Raw genomic sequence first — 18,151 nt, forward strand, 5'->3', positions numbered from 1 at the left:
GATTCTTTTTTCCCGCTTTTCTGTATTTTGTAGATTTTCACTTAACAGCAAGTATTACTCTTAAAACGGAAAACTTTATTTTCACAAATGTATATTATGCGCCCCCAAAAGTCTCCATATGCAGATTGATAAAATAACGCAAAATTAATTAGAGCCTGAGGCTCCTGTGACTATGTTAAATCCAATATTCAGCGCATTGGCTATATTTAGAAAGATTTTTTCTCTCAGTTTAGGGGGAACATTAGCCCTAGACTAAACGCTGCTCTGGTCTCACCTAACGAAACACAAATAATACTTGAAGCGGTCAAAATGTTTCCAACCAATTGAACCATATCCCGGAACAAAGCTCAAGAATATTTCTAGGAATGCAATTATATCCCATCCCCCAAAAGAGAAAATTTACAATATCTAATATGATTGGTCCAGTATCCAGTAAAAGTTCATGTGTACGCAAAGAAGTAGAAAAACGTGACCCTTAATGACAAGGAAATGCTACCAACTGACATTAACCCAGAATGTACATTGATAGAATTAGTAGAAAAGTACATGAAGAACAACTATAACTGTATTCTGTATGTTTACGAAACTATAGGAAATATTGACTACGTTAAATACAAATGTAAAAGATGTTAAAAAAAAAAAAAAGGCCAATATTGAACTTCTAGAAAAGAGAACAGTAACGTCTGAGATGAAAAAATCTACTGTATGGGATTAACAGCTGAACAGACATTGCAGAAGGAAAAAAATCAGTGAACCCGAAGGTCTCACTACAGAGGCTATCCAAAACGAAACACAGAAAGAAAGAATAAAGAAAATAAATAGAGAGGTGCCTGGGTGGCTCAGTCGGTTGAGCGTCCGACTTCGGCTCAGGTCATGATCTCACGGTTCATGGGTTCAAGCCCTGCATCGGGCTCTGTGCTGACAGCTCAGAGCCTGGAACCTGCTTCGGTTTCTCTGTCTCCCCTCTGTCTCTGCTCCTCCCTTGCTTGTGCTCTCTCTCAAAAATAAATAAACATTAAAAAATAATAATAAAATAAAATCTTAAAAGAAAAAAGAAAACTATACCAAAGCACATCATAACCCAATTGCTTAAAACCACTAATAAAGAGCAAATTCTTAATAAAACTAAGCAAAAATTAAAGTCTTGGTAATTCTTTTTTTTTAATGTTTTAATGTTTATTTTTTGAGAGAGAGAGAGTGTGAGCAGGGGAGAAGCAGAGAGACAGGGAGACACAGAATCCGAAGTGGGCTCCAGGCTTTGTCAGCACAGAACCTGACTTGGGGCTCAAACTTGCAAACTGCGAGATCATGACCTGAGCTGAAGTCAGACGCTCAACTGACTTGACTGACACTCAACTAGGATAAAATTGAATCACTAATAATATTCAGTTAATGCAGATGAAGGCAGAAAAAGGAAAAATGGAACAAAGAACAAATGATACAGATAAAAAATAGCCAATGATAGACTCAAACCTAACCCCATCAGGGATCACATTACATGCAGTTGTCTAAATATCCCAAAGTTGAGCCACCCAGGGGCCCCAAAAGGGAGCAAATCCTAAAGGCAGTAGGAGATAAAAGACACATTACATGCAGGAGAACCAAAAAGAGTTGACAGCAGATTTTTCTGTAGAAACCACGCAAGCCAGGGATGCCTGGGTGGCTCAGCCAGTGGAGTGACTGACTCTTGATTTCAGCTCAGGTTATGATCCCAGGGTCGAGCCCTGCATTGGGCTCCTCACTGGGTGTGGAGTCCGCTTGGGATTCTCTTTCTCTCTCTCTCTCTCTCTTTCCCACTGTTCCTCTCCCCTGCCCTTGTGCTCTCTCTCTTTCAAGAAAGGAAGAAAGAAAGAAAGAAAGAAAGAAAGAAAGAAAGAAAGAAAGAAAAGAAGCCATGCAAACCAAAAGAGAGTGGAGCAACCTCTTTGAAATATTTAACACTGCCAAACCTAGATTCTACTTAGTGAAAGCGTCTTTCAAAACCAAAGATGAAATACAGACTTTTTTCAGACACAAAAAATCTGGAAGACCTACACTACAAGAAATGTTCAAGGAAGTCAGAAGGAAAGTGATTCCAGATAGAAACATAGATCTACACTTAGGAGTGAAAAGCAATAGAAACACAACGTGGATAAATAGTAATATTTTGTTCTTTTTATTTAAATCTTCTTAAAGATAATTAACTTGTTTAAAGTAAAAAACATAATAGCAATACATTTGAGGGCTTCTAATATACATAGAAGAAAAACGTATGACCACAGTAGCACGAAGATTTTAAGGGAAGATATACAAGTATACAGGTGTAAGGTTCTTATATTATACATGAAGCCACACAATATTACTTGAAGGTAGACTGTGATAAGTTAAATATGTATATTATAAACCCAACAGCAACCACTAAAACAACCCAATGAAGAGTTGTAGCTAACAATCCAACAAAAAGGATAAAGTTGCATCACTAATAATACTTAATGCAGAAGAAGGCAGAAAAAGGAAAAATGGAACAAAGAACAAACGATACAGATAAGAAATAGCAAATGATAGACTCAAACCTAACCCTAACAGTGATCACATTATATGCAGTGGTCTAAATATCCCAAATAAAGGTGAGAGATTTTTAGAGAGAAAAAAACAAGACAAAACCAAGATCAAATTATATGCCACCTACAAGAAAACTGCTTTATTTATTTATTTTTAATTAATTAATGACTTAATTAAAGACGATTTATTGTCAAGTTGGCTAACGTACAGGGTACACAGTGAGCTCTCGGTTTGGGGTGTAGATTTCCGTGAGTCATCGCTTACATATAACACCCAGTGCTCATCCCAACAAGTGCCATCCTCAATGCCCATCACCCATTTTCCCCTCTCCACCCCCTCCATCAACCCTCAGTTTGTTCTCCGTATTTAAGAGTCTCTTATGGTTTGCCTCCTAAGTGAAGTAAGTCAGTCAGAGAAAGACAGATAGCGTATGTTTTCATTCATATGTGCAACTTCAGAAACTTAACAGAAGACCATGGGGGAAGGGAAGGGGAAAAAGAGTTACAAAAAGAAACCCACTTGAAATATAAAGATACAAATATGTTAAAAATAAAAGGATAGAAAAAAGAAGACTTGCCATGTAACACTGTTCTTTTTTTTTTTAATATATGAAATTTATTGTCAAATTGGTTTCCATACAACACCCAGTGCTCATCCCAAAAGGTGCCCTCCTCAATACCCATCACCCACCCTCCCCTCCCTCCCACCCCCCATCAACCCTCAGTTTCATGTAACACTATTCTAAAGAAAGCCCTAATGGCGATAGTAATATTAGACAAATGGCAACAATAATATTAGACAAAGCAAGTTTCAGAGCAAAAGTATCACCAGGCACAAAGAGTGCCATTTCATAAAGAATGAATGTGTCCATTCATCAGGAAGACATAACAAAGCTAAGTATTAAGAATCTAAGAACAGAGCATCAATATACATAAGCAAAATTAACAGAATGCAAAGAGAAATTGACAAACCTATAATTGTAGTAGGAGTTTTCTTTTTCTTTTCTTTTTTTTAAAGATTTTATTTTATTTTACTTCAAGTAATCTCTGTACACTCAACGTGGGGCTTGAACTTACAACTCTGAGATCAAGGGTCGCATGCTCTTCCGATTGAGGCAGCCAGGTACCACAATAGTGGGAGTTTTTAATACCCCTGTCTCCATAATTAATAGAACAAGTGGACAAAAAATCAGTAATGATTTAGAAGATTCGAACAACACTATCAACCAACTTGACCTTATTGACATTTATAAAATAATCTTTCCAACCACAGCAGAACACATTGTTTTTAAGTGCACGTGGACCGTTTGCCAAGGCAGACCTTTTTTGGGATCATAAAACAGTCTCAAAAAGTTTTAAAGGAATCAAATCATGCGAGGTGTGTTCTCTCACCACAAAGGAATTAAGTTAGAAATAAATGAAAGGTATCTAGAAAATCCCCCCAAATATCTGGAAACTAAATAACACACCTCTAAATATTCCAGGGGTCAAAGGAGAAATCAAGAGTTAAATCATTAAGTATTTTGGTTTTTTTTAAATTTTTTTTTCAACGTTTATTTTTATTTTTTTTTGGGACAGAGAGAGACAGAGCATGAACGGGGAGGGGCAGAGAGAGAGGAAGACACAGAATCGGAAACAGGCTCCAGGCTCTGAGCCATCAGCCCAGAGCCTGACGCGGGGCTCGAACTCACGGACCGCGGGATCGTGACCTGGCTGAAGTCGGACGCTAAACCGACTGCGCCACCCAGGCGCCCCAATCATTAAGTATTTTGAACTGAATAAAAACATAACATATTAACATTTGTGGAATGTTGCTAAGGCAGCAGGTGGATGGAAATTTATAGCATTGTAACACCAGTATTAAAACAGAAGTTCTCAAATCAATGACCTCAGCTTCCACCTTAAGAATCTAATGAAATAAGGGCAAATGAAGCCCAAAGCAAGCAAAGAAAAGAAATAAAGATCAGAGTAGAAATCAATGAAATAAGATCAGAAAAACCATATTGCAAACCAATAAAACTAAAAGATACGTGAATATAAAACAAGCATATGAGAGCATTTTCAACACTATTGGCCATTAGAGAAAGGCAAATTAAAACCACAGTGAAATATAACTATATAGCTATCAAAACATCTTAAATTAAAAAGACTGAACAAAACTAGTGTGGATGAGGAGAGGGAGCAACTGAATTCTCAGACGCTGCTGGTGGAGACATAAAATAGTACAAACATTTCGAGAAATTCGTTAATCACACATTTACCATTTGACTCAGCCATTCTATCGCTGAGAAAAGTGGAAGTCTATGTTCATACAAAGACTTTTGCATTACTGTTTATAGCAACGTTATTTTTTTTTTAATTTTTTTTTTCAACGTTTATTTATTTTTGGGACAGAGAGAGACAGAGCATGAACGGGGGAGGGGCAGAGAGAGAGGGAGACACAGAATCCGAAACAGGCTCCAGGCTCTGAGCCATCAGCCCAGAGCCTGACGCAGGGCTCGAACTCACGGACCGCGAGATCGTGACCTGGCTGAAGTCGGACGCCCAACCGACTGCGCCACCCAGGCGCCCCAGTATAGCAACGTTATTTTTAATACCCCCAAATTAGAAACAACCTTTATCCATAAGGAGATGAATGGATAAACAGACTATGAGATGCCTACACAGTGGAAAACTACATAGCAACAAAAAGGGATGAATTCTTGGTACGTGCAGCAACACGCATGAATCTTAAAGTAATTACGCTGAGTTAGAGAAGCCAGCTCACGCTCCCCAGAAACAACACCTACTGTGTCTTTCGATTTTTGCAAAAGTCTAGAAAATGAGAACCAATCTCTGGTGACAGCGGGCGGGTTAGCGGTTGTCTGGGAATGGAGACTTGGTTGGAGAGAGCCAGGAGCATGGTCTTACAAGAAGGCACAAGAAAATTTTGGGGGGTGACCAATATGTTCATCTTGATTGTGGGGATGGTTTCACAGGTGTATACATAGGTCAGAACACCAAATTGGGCACTTAAAAAATGTGTCATTTATTATATGCCAGTTATGGCTCCATAAAGCTGTTGAAAATCAAAAATGACCTGAAGTCTGAGACCAAAACGAAACAAAACAAAACAAATCAATCAGTCAAACAAACCAAAAAACCCTCCTTCAGATCAGTATCAATACTAGAAATCTCCAAGATTGTTTTTTTTTTTTTAAAGAGGAAGTTGCCAAACATATTTAATAACCATTTGGGCAGGAAAAAGGGAACATAAGACTGTATGTTCATACTGACCCGTATATGCATAAAGAAATAGCCGCACTGTTTTTGCATAAAGACGTACTAGAAGGTCCTAGAAACGCACAAAGGGAAGTCGTAGTAGAGGTTATCTGGGTGGGGCAGGGAAAAAGGAATATGGGAATGGGAGTGTGGGACAGGGCTAGGAGCAAAGATTCCTCACTGTCTTAACTGAGTAGTTTTTATTTTTTGAACTATGCAACTATTTTTACTATTTTATTTTTTCATTATTATTTTTATGTTTATTTTTGAGGGAGAGAGTGAGAGAGCGCGTGAGCAGGGGAGGGGAGAGAGAGAGGGAGACAGGATCTGAAGTGAGCTCTGCACAGACAGTAGGGACTGTGAGATCAAGAGTCAGACACTCAACTGACGGAGCCACCCAGGCACCCCCGCTACACATATTTAATCTGAAATATGGCATTAATCACGATCTCTGTCTTCCTCCTGAAAAATACAAGGCCTTTAGAATCCTTTGTTTCTGTACTGAGAGAATTGTGTTAAAAATCTCCAACTGTGCTCTGAGATTTGTCTCTTTCTCCTCTCATTTTTGTCACTTTGCGTTATGTATTTTGTTTATTTTATTTTTAAGTAAGTTCTACTCCCAGAGTGGGGCTTGAACTCACAGCTCTGAGATCAAGAGTCACATGCTCTACTGAGTCAGCTTTATGTATTTTGAAACTATGTTATTACCCGCAAAGTTAGGATTGTTATGTTGTCCTGTTTCATTGACCCTTTCACCTCTGTGAAACCTTTAACCTTTGGGAATATTTTCTGTCTTATGCTTTACTTTGACTGATATTAACATTGCCACTGCAGCTTTCTTTTGGTTGCTATTTGCTTGTTGTATTTTTCCGTCCTTCTACTGTGTATATATTTGCATATTCATATTTACATTGTGTCTCTCATAAATAGATAGTTGGGTCTTTTTAAAACATCCATCCAAAAAAGTCTGTATCTGTAAACTTTTTTTTTTTTAACGTTTATTTATTTATTTTTTCAAGAGAGCGCTAGCAAGCAGGAGAGGGCCAGAAAGAAGGAGACAGAGGATCCGGAGCAGGCTTCGCTCAGTGAATGCAGAGCCCGATGCTCACAAACCCAGAAGCCGTGAGATCATGACCCGAGCCGAAATCAAGAGTTGGCCACTTAACCGACTGAGCCACCCAGGTGCCCCCCAAAAGTCGGTATCTCAATTAGAATACTTAATTTATTTAGTTATGGATATAGTTGAGTTTGATTGCCATCTTGGAATTTCTTTTCTACTTGTCCTATATGTTGTTTTCTTATTCCAGTATTCCTTTGGATTCATAAAGTGTTTTCATTATTCCATTTATCTCCTTTATTAATAAAAAAATTTTTTTTAATGTTTATTTTTGAGAGCGACAGAGACAGACCATGAGTGAGGGAGGCGTAGAGAGAGAGGGAGACATAGAATCTGAAGCAGGCTCCAGGCTCCATGCTGTCAGCACAGAGCCCGACGCCCCTCGAGTGCCCCTCTCCTCTATTTATTTTTGGTTATACCTTCTTTGCATTATTATTTTATATTTTTAAATTTTTAAAAATGTTTTTGTTTATTTTTGAGACAGAGAGAGACAGAGCACGAGCAGGGGAGGGGCAGAGAGAGAGATACAGAATCCGAAGCAGGCTCCAGGCTCTGAGCTGTCAGCGCAGAGCCTAACGTGGGGCTCGAACTCACGAACTGCAAGACCATGACCTGAGCTGAAGTCGGAAGCTCAGCTGACTGAGCCACCCAGGCGCCCGTGCCTTGTGATTTTTAAAAATTATATGCTGGAGGTGGTGCCTGCGTGGCTTAGTCAGTTAAGCGTTCAACTCTTGGTTTTGGCTCAGGTCTCACAGTTTTGTGAGTTCGAGCCCTGCCTTGGGCTCTGCACTGACAGCAGGGAGACTGCTTAGGATTCTCTCTCTCCCTCTCTCTCTGTGCCCCTCCCCCCCACACACTGTGTCTCTCTCAAAAGAAACTTTTTAAAAATTTATGAAAAATGTAAATTAAAAAATAAAAATCATATGCTGGAGGTTGTGCAAACAAGAGAAACTGAAGTCAATGTTATTTCTTCCTACATAGGATACATACTTCTGATTCGGCAAAAAAGTGAGGGACAGATCATTCCTAACTGTATTAGAAATTGAGCTGTGTTGTGGCTTTAGCTAGACTCAGTCCATCTCTGGCTCCAAATGTCTCAAGGGCAAGGTCTTTTGTATGCTTATTAAAGGCCCCTTCCTCTCGTGGACTTTGTGTCTAGACAAAGGTACTTTGAGACTTGGGAGATTTCATTTTGCCTTTGTAGACCAATCCCTAACCTCCTGAGTGTCCCTGGCACTCAGTCAGTGTCTCTGAGAGGAAACCAGTCAACCTACCAGCTTAAGTGGCCACCAAAAGCTTCATTAGTTTTGTTTTTTCCTGGCAGGGTCCCTCTGCCTAAGAAAAGCTTGATTCCAAATTCAGCAAATAACCCTGAAGGAAAAAAAAAAAAAAAGGCCAATAACCTCAACTCACCTAGGAAGGTGTGAATTTATAGATTTTCCATGCTTCGTTTTTGTATTTGTTTTTTAACTTATTTGTTGAAGAAACTGGCTCATTTGTCCTGTTGAGTTTAAAAAAAAAATTTTTTTTTAACATTTATTTATTTTTGAGACAGGGAGAGACAGAGCATGAACTGGGGAGGGTCAGAGAAAGGGAGACACAGAATCTGAAACAGGCTCCAGGCTCTGAGCTGTCAGCACAGAACCCGACGCAGGGCTCAAACTCACGGACCACAAGATAATGACCTGAGCCAAAGTCGGCCGCTTAACCGACTGAGCCACCCAGGCGCCCCTGTCCTGTTGAGTTTTTAGATTCCACTGATTGCCTCTACTTAGTGTCATTTAACATGTTCTTCTGACCCCTGTATTTCCTATAATCTGGTAGTGAGACCCACAGGGTTGACAATATTCAGGTTCAATTTTTTTGGGGGCAAGATTATTTCATAGGTTGTGAAACCTCTTTTATCGTATAATTCCTATGTATTCTTTTTTCAAATACATTTTTTTTTTTTTTTTTTTTTTTTTAGAGAGAGAGAGAGTGCATGCACAAGGAGGGGAGGGGCACAAATAGAGAATCTTAAGCAGGCTCCACGCTCAGTGTGGAGCCCAATGCAGGGCTCGATCTTACAACTGTGAGATAATGACCCGAGCTGAAATCAAGAGTCGGACGCTCAACCAACTGAGCTAGCCAGGCGTCCCTCAAACAAACGTTTTAATTGAAGAATAGTTGGCAATTTCTACATATTCTTAATGCCCAGCTCCAATATCATTTCTTCTCAGTAACTGTTTCCCCGGATCTACATTCTTTCTAACCCCTCCTCTCATCTACATTTCCATAGTACTGTACACTGCTACAGTGAGAGCACTGTCACCTTTTCATTTAGAAGTCTGTGACACTCCCTCCTGCAATGCCTGTTTGTAGTTTGGGAGCTGTATGAGGGCAGAAATCATCCTTTATTCATTATTTTATCCTCAGACCATGATGTCTTAGTTCAATGGGGTGCCTATAACAAGATACTGCAGGCTACTGCCTTATAAACAACAGAAATTTATTTCTCCCGGCTCTGGAGGCTGGGAAGTCCAAGACCAGAGTGCTGGCAGATTTGGCATCTAGTGAGAACCCACTTCCTGATTCACAGATGATCATCTTCTTGCTTTGGAAGGCAGGAGGGGGTGGAAAGTAGGAGGGCTGTCTCTGAGGCCTTTTATAAGGACACTAATCCCATTAGTAATTAATAATAAGGGTGACCTAATCACCTCCCAATGGCCCCACCTTCTAATACCTCCACCTTGGGGATTAGGATTTAAACATACAATATGGGGGGGGGGGGATATATTCAGACCATAACATTCCACTTCTGCCCCCCCAAGTTCTTGTCTTTCTCACATGTCATGAACCCGAAGGTCTAAGTCCAATGTCTCATCTACATATCGTCTAAATCAGATAGGTATGAGACTCATGTTACAATTTGTTAGGCTTTGCGATATTTAACATATTTAGACACAGATACCTAATGTTACCTATTTTGACCAGTTTCTTTTCCAGACCTACTGTTCTGCAGGTCTAGTGATTCTACTTAGTTCTTCATATTTAAAAATCACACCGCAAGCCCCATTTACTATCGAACATGAGCTGCTTTGAGGTTTGTTTTTCTTTTTTCAGTAATGGAGAAAAAATTGTGCTAAGACACTTTCAGATCCAATCTGTACTTGTTTTTCAGTTTTCAGCATTTTTCTCCAGTCTCTCATTGATGATAAAGGCTGCAATGATGACCATGCTATGAAAAGTGGGCTAAGCAACCAAAACCATAGTATTTTATAGAATTTGAAATATCTTAGAATCTCAGGTGATTCGCATTTTGGAAGAAGACTCAGCCCTTGAATTGTTACTTTATGTTTTCTTTAATGCTGTAGTAATTACAATCAATTAACCATTTGTATTTATGTTATTCCTTTGGGGAAGGCTGGATGTTATGGGTTTATAGTAGCATATTCTTTAAAAATTTTTTTTTAACGTTTTATTTTATTTTTGAGACAGAGAGAGAGACAGAGCATGAACGGGGGAGGAGCAGAGACAGAGGGAGACACAGAATGGGAAGCAGTCTCCAGGCTCTGAGCCATCAGCCCAGAGCCCGACGTGGGGCTCGAACTCACGGACCGCGAGATCGTGAGATCGTGACCTGAGCTGAAGTCGGACGCTTAACCGACTGAGCCACCCAGGCGCCCCAGTAGCATATTCTTTAAAGATAGCCTGTAGTCCAAGCATCTAGTTGGGTCTTTCTGATGTCATGCACCAATGCCAAGATTTAGCTATGTTGTAGTTGCAGCAGAAAGCACCAGAGTCTAAACTCTACCACTTGCTAGTCAAGTGTCAGAAGCCAACTCATTCTGTATTTAAGGGCCTTCCTCTGATGGGAATGCAGGAATAGAAGGCGGCTGGTGTGAGAGGGAGGCAGTCCACAGAAACTGGGCTCTCCAAATATTTCTAGTCTCCTGTTTTAAGTGTGAAATACTTTCTTGGTCTTGACAAATTACTGTGCCTGCCCTTGCCACCTTGACAATTCATTCTGGGTCTGACCCAGTTTCTGATTGAGCCCCTGGTGAAATGGCAATTACCTTAAGGTTACACCTAGCTGTGTTCCTGGGTACTCGGATTTTGTACCTACCCATGGTCACCACTCTTGGTTTCCCATTTGTCTCTGCCCTCCTAGCAGTCACTGGAACTTGCTTTAGGTCTAACTTCTACTCATCCTTCAGGTGCCAGGTCATAGGTCATTGCTGTAGGGAGAATTTCTTTGACACCTGAGGTAGGTTCAGGCCCTCCTAATGTAGGCCTGTAGACTTTCTTATATTTTACCTTCAAGGTACTTATCACAATTTATAATCATTTTTGTCGTCTCTTCTGTTCATCTTGTATCTTCAGCACCTGGGACAGTTCCTGGCACACAGTAGGAGTTCAATAGATGTATAATGTAAGCATGAACGAAGGAAGCCTGTGACTTGGGCTCCCACCTCTTTTAGGGTACAGTTGTATATGACCTCGGACTAGTTACAAAACTTATCCGAGCCTCAGTTTATACGTGTGAAGTAGGGCTAATATTGTTCTATCTACTGCACTGTTTGGGGTGTGCGTGGAGCAGATGCTTAGTGAATGTTTGTAGACTGAGTGATTGCACATGTCATCTCTGTGATAAGAGACATATTTTAATAAGAATTTCTTTAACCCAACGGGTGAGAGAAATTAAGTATCCAAGCAAGAGGAGTCTTGTTTATTGAGTGGAAAATAAAATTCAGGATTCCATAAACCTTCGCCCAGGGGTCTATATTTATCTTTTGCTTGTAGCTTAATACTAGGTATTTTTTAATGGGGGAGGGGGAAATTTTTAAAATGGATTTGGACCAAACTAGTAATGACTGACTTTTCCAATTCCTAAGAGGTTGTGTCTGTCATAGACTCCAAGTTTGGTCCACCAGGAATACAGATTCTAGATTGCTTGTATCTTAAAAACTTGTAAGGACGAAACAGTGGTGAATATGAATCTGGATACCAAATAGAGCTCTATAGAGCTAACCTTCTCATCAGTTGGTACAGCTGACTAGTCTTCTGAAACAGTGGTAGGATTAGGAAAACATCCTGCTCTTGGAGTGATGACAAAAGTGTCTTCAGCGTAAGAGTTCCTTAGATTATAAGCCTTGCAGGCCGGCTTAACTTAACCTATCTACTTCCCCATTTCCACCACCAGTGTAATGAAGATACCTTGCATATAAAATACAAATGCCACCCAGTTTTTCTTTTTCTTGCTTATATCTTCTTCACCATGTCCACCCACTTCTGGAATTTCTCCCACCCAACCTTTCTTTAGGCATATAGAGTATAGAGAAGGGAAAGATGCAGGAAGTGTCCAAATGTAACTAGAGTTGTATATTTTATTTGAGTCTCATCTCTTTGGAGAAAGGGGAACGGAGATGAGAGGAGTAAGTTAGAGATGCTTGGACAAAACCCCCAGAGTACGGGGTGTGCAAAGAAGGAAATCCTTTACTAGAATATCTGCTGATGGTGAGACGAGGTAAGCCTAGATAGGGAATTCAGAGATAACTCTTGGTGTTTAGCATTGTGATCTGGGAGTGAGATCCGTGTTGAGCAAGGAAGAGGCCAGCAGATGAAGGAGTCCCAAATCAAGTGTTGCTAGTTTGTAACTAGTCTAGGTCTTCTGACCAAGTGACCCCATTTGGGTGGGGAGGGTTTGCCAAGGGAATCTGACTCCTTATTCCCAGTTCATTTCCTAACAGTCTTCAGTATTATTGTCCTTGGGTGAATATAAATTCATACATTGACGCCTCCTCTCAACTGATGGTGTCCCACGCCGAGCCTGAACTGGAGATCTGGGAAGTGTAGACGGATACAGAGACCAGTACTGCTGCCAAGGATAAGTGTGAGCCCTTGGCCTGGGTTTGAGCTCAGCCTCGAGCTCAGCCTCGGGCTCGGGCTCAGGCTCCAACTCAGGCTCTAACTCAGGCTCTAGCTCAGATTCAGGCTCTAGCTCTGACTCAGGCTCCATCCCATGAGTCAGGTCCAGCTCGAGATCTAGTCCAGTCTCTTGTTCTGATTCCACTGTGGGCTCCAGCTCCAGGTCTAGCTCCAACTCCTCCTTTGTTATCGGTTCCTGCATCATGATGTAGTCTGGATTTGCGTTTTTAGAGACTTCTAGAAGATTGCCGCTCATTTCATGTCTTGGCTCTCCATTCTAAAACACACACAATTAGATGGGTTACAATTTACAGCTTAATTTAGCTTTTGAACAGTCAAGGAATTTCAGAATACAAAAGGACTTAAGACACCAAGAAATCATGAGTTCCTGGCAAAATAGGAAATCTTCCTGGCCACATCTGCTTTTCATCTTTGCAACCTCTGGTTCCTCAGTTACTCACTATTCTTCAGGCTCTATCAATCCATAACTTCTGATTTCTTTGGCTTTTCTAGCTAGCCTGGGTTTCATGGTCAACCATTAAAACAGCAGTGGTCTTGATAGCATTCTGAAACATCTTGTCTTCTTGATCTTACTTGTCTTTCCAACCCCATGTGTGATTCTTGGCAGGGCATGTAAGGCCCTTCGTGACCTGGCTTCTAGTCTTCTTCTTTAGCTTTACCTATGTCTGTGGTCCCCACCACTACTCTGGCCATAAAGTTAACTAAAGATGCCTGACTTCTGCTTACCTTTGCTCATGCTGTTCCCTGTGCCTGCCTTGTCCTTCTCCATCTTATCCACATACACTTATTCATCATTCCAGATTCAGATCAAAGACGATCAACCGGGATCTCAGCTTCCTTTGTGTTTCATCTATACTTCACTCATACTTCTGTCATAGTGCCAGTAATGTATTGCTTTTTGTAATTTATAAATCTATTTCCCCTATTAGACTCTAAGCTCTTTGAGGTGGGGCAGTGCCTGGTTTTTGATATCCCCAGTACCAGTGACTGAGCCTATCACCTAGCAGATGCCCCATAGGCTTGGTCAATCAGTTTTACAGCAGCATTCCATAGAATTATCAACTTTCACCTCTCCTGAAATAGTTTTCTCTCTTCTGTCACACAATACTCTTTGGCTCTTCCTCTTTCCTCCCTGGTTGCTTCTTTCTGGTCTCCTTGTTGTCTCCTCTATTTCTTTTGGATTTCTAAATGTTGGCAAGCCTCAGGGCTTCTCTTCTGCATCTACACTCCTTCCATAGGCAATTTTATTTAGTCCCATAATTTTCATTATCATCTATGTGCCAGTGACTTTTTGATCATAACCCTTCCCCTGATCTGTTTGTTCAGGTACCCACTGCCATTCTGACATTTCCACTTGGATGTTTAACAGGCATCTTGAATGCAATACATCTGTAGTAGAACTTGCTCCTCTCCTAGGCTTCCCTAGTTTAAATGCTAGAAAAAAAATTTGACATATTCAATACGAAGTCTTAATGTAAGTCCTGGTAAGAATGTTAGTAAACTAGAAAAATACTTTTTAAAAAAAAACACAGTAAATATAATGTCTATCTTAAGCCAACTGTTACCACCTTAATAGAAATGCATAAGAAGTTTGTCTCATAAAATTCAGGAGTAAGACAAGACCACCCGCTAGTACTTACATTGTTCTGGGAGATGTAGCTAATGCTATAATATATGATACTGAGATAAGAATTTTGACAACTGGAAAATAAGGTATTTATATTATTTGTAGAAAATATTTTTTTTTCAATCTGGAAAGCTCAAGAGAATTACGAATGAAACCTCTTAGGTCTGGTGAAAGGATTCACAAATGTAGCCAAATAATTTTATGCAAATCAATAGGTTTATCACAGGCTGGCAATTGCCAGGTAGAAAATATAATGAAAAAAGAATGTTAATTTCAAAAAGCAATACATATGTAAAACGAAGTATAAAGTATCTAGGATTTGTCTATACAAAGAAAGTCACAGGGACACCTGGGTGGCTCTGGATGGTTGAGTGTCTGACTCAGGTCATAATCTCACAGGTTCATATGTTTGAGCCCCGCATCAGGCTCTTTGCACTGACAGAGCCTGCTTGGGATCCTCTCTCTCCCTCTCACTCTGCCTCTCCTGCGCATGCTCTCTCTCTCTCTAAATAAATAAATAAATAAACTTAAAAAAAAAAAAAGAAATTTAAAAAAAGGAAAGAAAGTCACGAAACCTTACTATGAATGTAACATTAGAAGACTGAATGGGGTGCCTGAGTGGCTCAGTCCGTTAAGCCTCCGACTCCTGATTTCAGCTCAGGTCACCATCTCACAGCTTGTGAATTCCAAGCCCCGCATCAGGCTCTGTGCTGACAGTGTGGAGCCTGCTTGGGATGCTCTTTCTTTCCCTCTCTCTCTGCCCCTCTGCAATTCACTATCTCTCAAAACAAATAAATAAACTTAAAAAAAAGACTGAATAAATACAAAGACAGCTCATGTTCTTCAATAAGATGAACAAATACTGGAAAGAGATCAATTCTCAATTTATTTTATATTTCTAATGCAATTGTAATGAGAATTCCAATGGGATTCTTTTGTGAGGGGATGCAACAAAAGATTCAAAAGTTTGCTTGGAAGAATAAATTGGTGAGAATGATTTAGCAAATTTTGAAGTAGACTTCAAACCAAACAGTAAATGTGTTATAAATCTATATTAAAGCTATTAACAACAATGAAGCAAAAACTATGCTATAAATAGACTTCAGTTTTCATAATAATGTAATATTTTATGAAAATAGCACTTCAAATCAGCAGAGGAAAGAAAGCTTATTCAATAGATGAGTTTTCTCAGAATTGTTAGCTGTACAGATAAAAAATAAAAGATTATTCTTTAACCCCATACACTGAAATACATTTTACCTAGATTAAAAAAGCATAATATATAAACACTTAAAACATTAAAATCTAGAAGAAAACATAAATGATTAGTTTACTTCCTAAGTGAGAATGACATTCTAAACAAAAGGCAAACAGAAAATAAGAAAGGTTAATATGGGAAAGGCAATGTAATATATAACGTAAATCTGTCAAGTGTATCATAATTTATAAATAAAACAGAGAAACTTTCACTTATAGAAAAGGCAGACTACATAATTCAGACCCACCCTCCTACTGAAGACAGCCAGGAGAGCTGGGTAAAATATTTTATTTTTATTTATTTTTTAAAGTTTATTTATTTATTTTGAGAGAGAGAGAGAGAGAGAGAGAGCGAGCACATGCACAGGAGGGGCAGAGAGAGAGGGAGAGGGAGAAAATCCCAAGCAGGCTCCACACTGTCACTGCAGAGCCTGATGTGAGACTCAAACTCATAAACCATGAGTTCATGACCTGAGCCAAAACCAAGAGTTGGACACTTAATTGACTAAGCCACCCAGGTGCCCCTGAATAAAATATTTTAAAACTTCTGCTTGAAGATACCATAAAGCTAACAAGATTATAATGAAGATTTGGAAAAGGTGAAAATCTATAGAGGTGAGTCTGGCATTTGGGACCACTTTTGTAGAAGGTATTTGATGATCTCGAAGTGGCACATATATGCAGAGAACAGTGCTTTTGACAGCTTTAAGGGCTTAAGGTTGCCAAAATTGCATTCTAGGGTCTGCCAAGGAAAGGTCTGTGGCGTACCTTCCCAGAGACTGCAGCTGGGCTGTGGGTCATCTGGATGGCCTAGAACACCTTGAGTCCTAAAATCAGATCAGTTACCCTGGATTGCTAATGCCTCCAGGGACTTGGCAAAACAATGAAGTTCTTTCCAGAAGAAAAACATCATCCTGGATCTCAGAGTATTTTTATAAACATTTTCTAAATACAATGTCTGGCACACACCCAAAGATTGCCGGGCACACTAGACTTTGATAGTAAAAAATGCACATTGAATCTCTAAGGCAGTGGTTCTCAAAGTGTAGTTTCTGTATTGTTAGCATCAGTATTACCCAGTACTTGTTAGCAATGCAAATTCTCAGACCCTACCCCAGACCCATTGAATCAGAAATTTAGGGGAGATGGGGCTACAGACAGGGCCCAGCAGTCAGTGTTTTAACGGCAGATTTTGGTGACTCAGACGCATATTAACGTTTGAGAACCACAGGAAATCTCCAAACATAAGCAGAGGGACCGCTGGCCAGACATGTTGTTAAAAGAATGGTTACTCCAGGTGGGAATGGGCCTAAGAAGCTCTGAGATTTCTTCCAACTGAAAGGTTTTGTGACTCTATGATTTTATAGATGGGAGTGGACTATAGAGCAGAATAGAAAAAATATGTCCATTGAGGAAAAAGTTGCTCTGGATAAGCGGAGGCACATAACCTGTGAGAATTCTCAATAAGCAAGGGAAAGACATTACGTTAAAAAGAAGAAGAAAGAAAAAGGCCATGTTTTATAAGCTTGGATATCTTTTACTTCTTAAAGTTTTCAAAAAAAATCCACACTTTATTGCTCTGGTAATACTTCTCTTGTCATAAAAAATTCAAACATGATTAAAATGTAATAAGTCAAAGAATCAGGGATTTAATTAAAAAGTAATTTCTAGGGGTGTCTGGGTGGCTCAGTTGGTTGAGCGTCCAACCTCAGCTCTGGTCATGATCTTACAGTTTGGTTCGTGAGTTCAACCCCGCATTGGGATCTGTGCTGACAGCTCAGAGCCCTGGGCCTTCTTCAGATTCTATGTCTTCCTCTCTCTCTGCCTCCCCGCCCCCCGCTTGCACTCTGTCTCTCTCTCTCTCTCTCTCAAAAATATAGGTTAAAAAAAAATAATTTCTAGTTGTTAGATAATGTTTGATGCCCATCTGTGTTTTAATTTCCTTTTCTTTGTGTGTGTGTGGGGGGCACATTTAACCTTCACAGACTCTGATTTAAAAACACTGAAGTAGGGGGGCACCTGGGTGGCTCAGTCAGTTAAGCTGCCAACTTCAGCTCAGGTCGTGATCTCATGGTTTGTGAGTTCAAGTCCCACATCAGGCTCTGTGCTGACAGCTTGGGGCCTGCTTCATATCCTGTGTCCTCCTTGCTCTCTGCCCTTCCCCCACTCATTCTCTCTCTCTCTCAAAAATAAATAAACTTAAAAAAATAAAAATAAAATAAAAACACTGCAGTTGGCCCAGGCCTTTACTTAGTATTAATAGACAGCTAAAAGTTCTGGCTTATGTATCATTCTCCTTTGCATTTTTCAGGTTGAGTAAATCTTATATATTACTCACAATGTAAATAATAGCCAAAATGTTAGACTGGCAGATCTTTACTTCTGTGAGTTCATTAGTTCTATTTTTCATCCCAAGGGTGG

General features: G+C 39.9%; 1 protein-coding gene across 5 annotated transcripts in view; it reads right to left on the minus strand.

The window, feature by feature from the left end:
• Positions 1 to 12,264: 12,264 nt before the first annotated feature.
• SLC26A8 (solute carrier family 26 member 8) overlaps positions 12,265 to 18,151 on the minus strand; it is an 87,154-nt gene continuing 81,267 nt past the window's right edge. For all 5 annotated transcript variants that reach the window (XM_045500785.1, XM_045500788.1, XM_045500787.1 and 2 more), the window contains one exon: positions 12,265 to 13,102. In XM_045500785.1, the coding sequence (XP_045356741.1) occupies positions 12,641 to 13,102 (462 nt within the window). In that variant the 3' untranslated portion in view covers positions 12,265 to 12,640. The remainder of the gene's footprint in view (positions 13,103 to 18,151) is intronic.

The sequence above is a fragment of the Leopardus geoffroyi genome, chromosome B2 (genome assembly GCF_018350155.1).
Source record: "Leopardus geoffroyi isolate Oge1 chromosome B2, O.geoffroyi_Oge1_pat1.0, whole genome shotgun sequence".
Classification (NCBI taxonomy): domain Eukaryota; kingdom Metazoa; phylum Chordata; class Mammalia; order Carnivora; family Felidae; genus Leopardus; species Leopardus geoffroyi.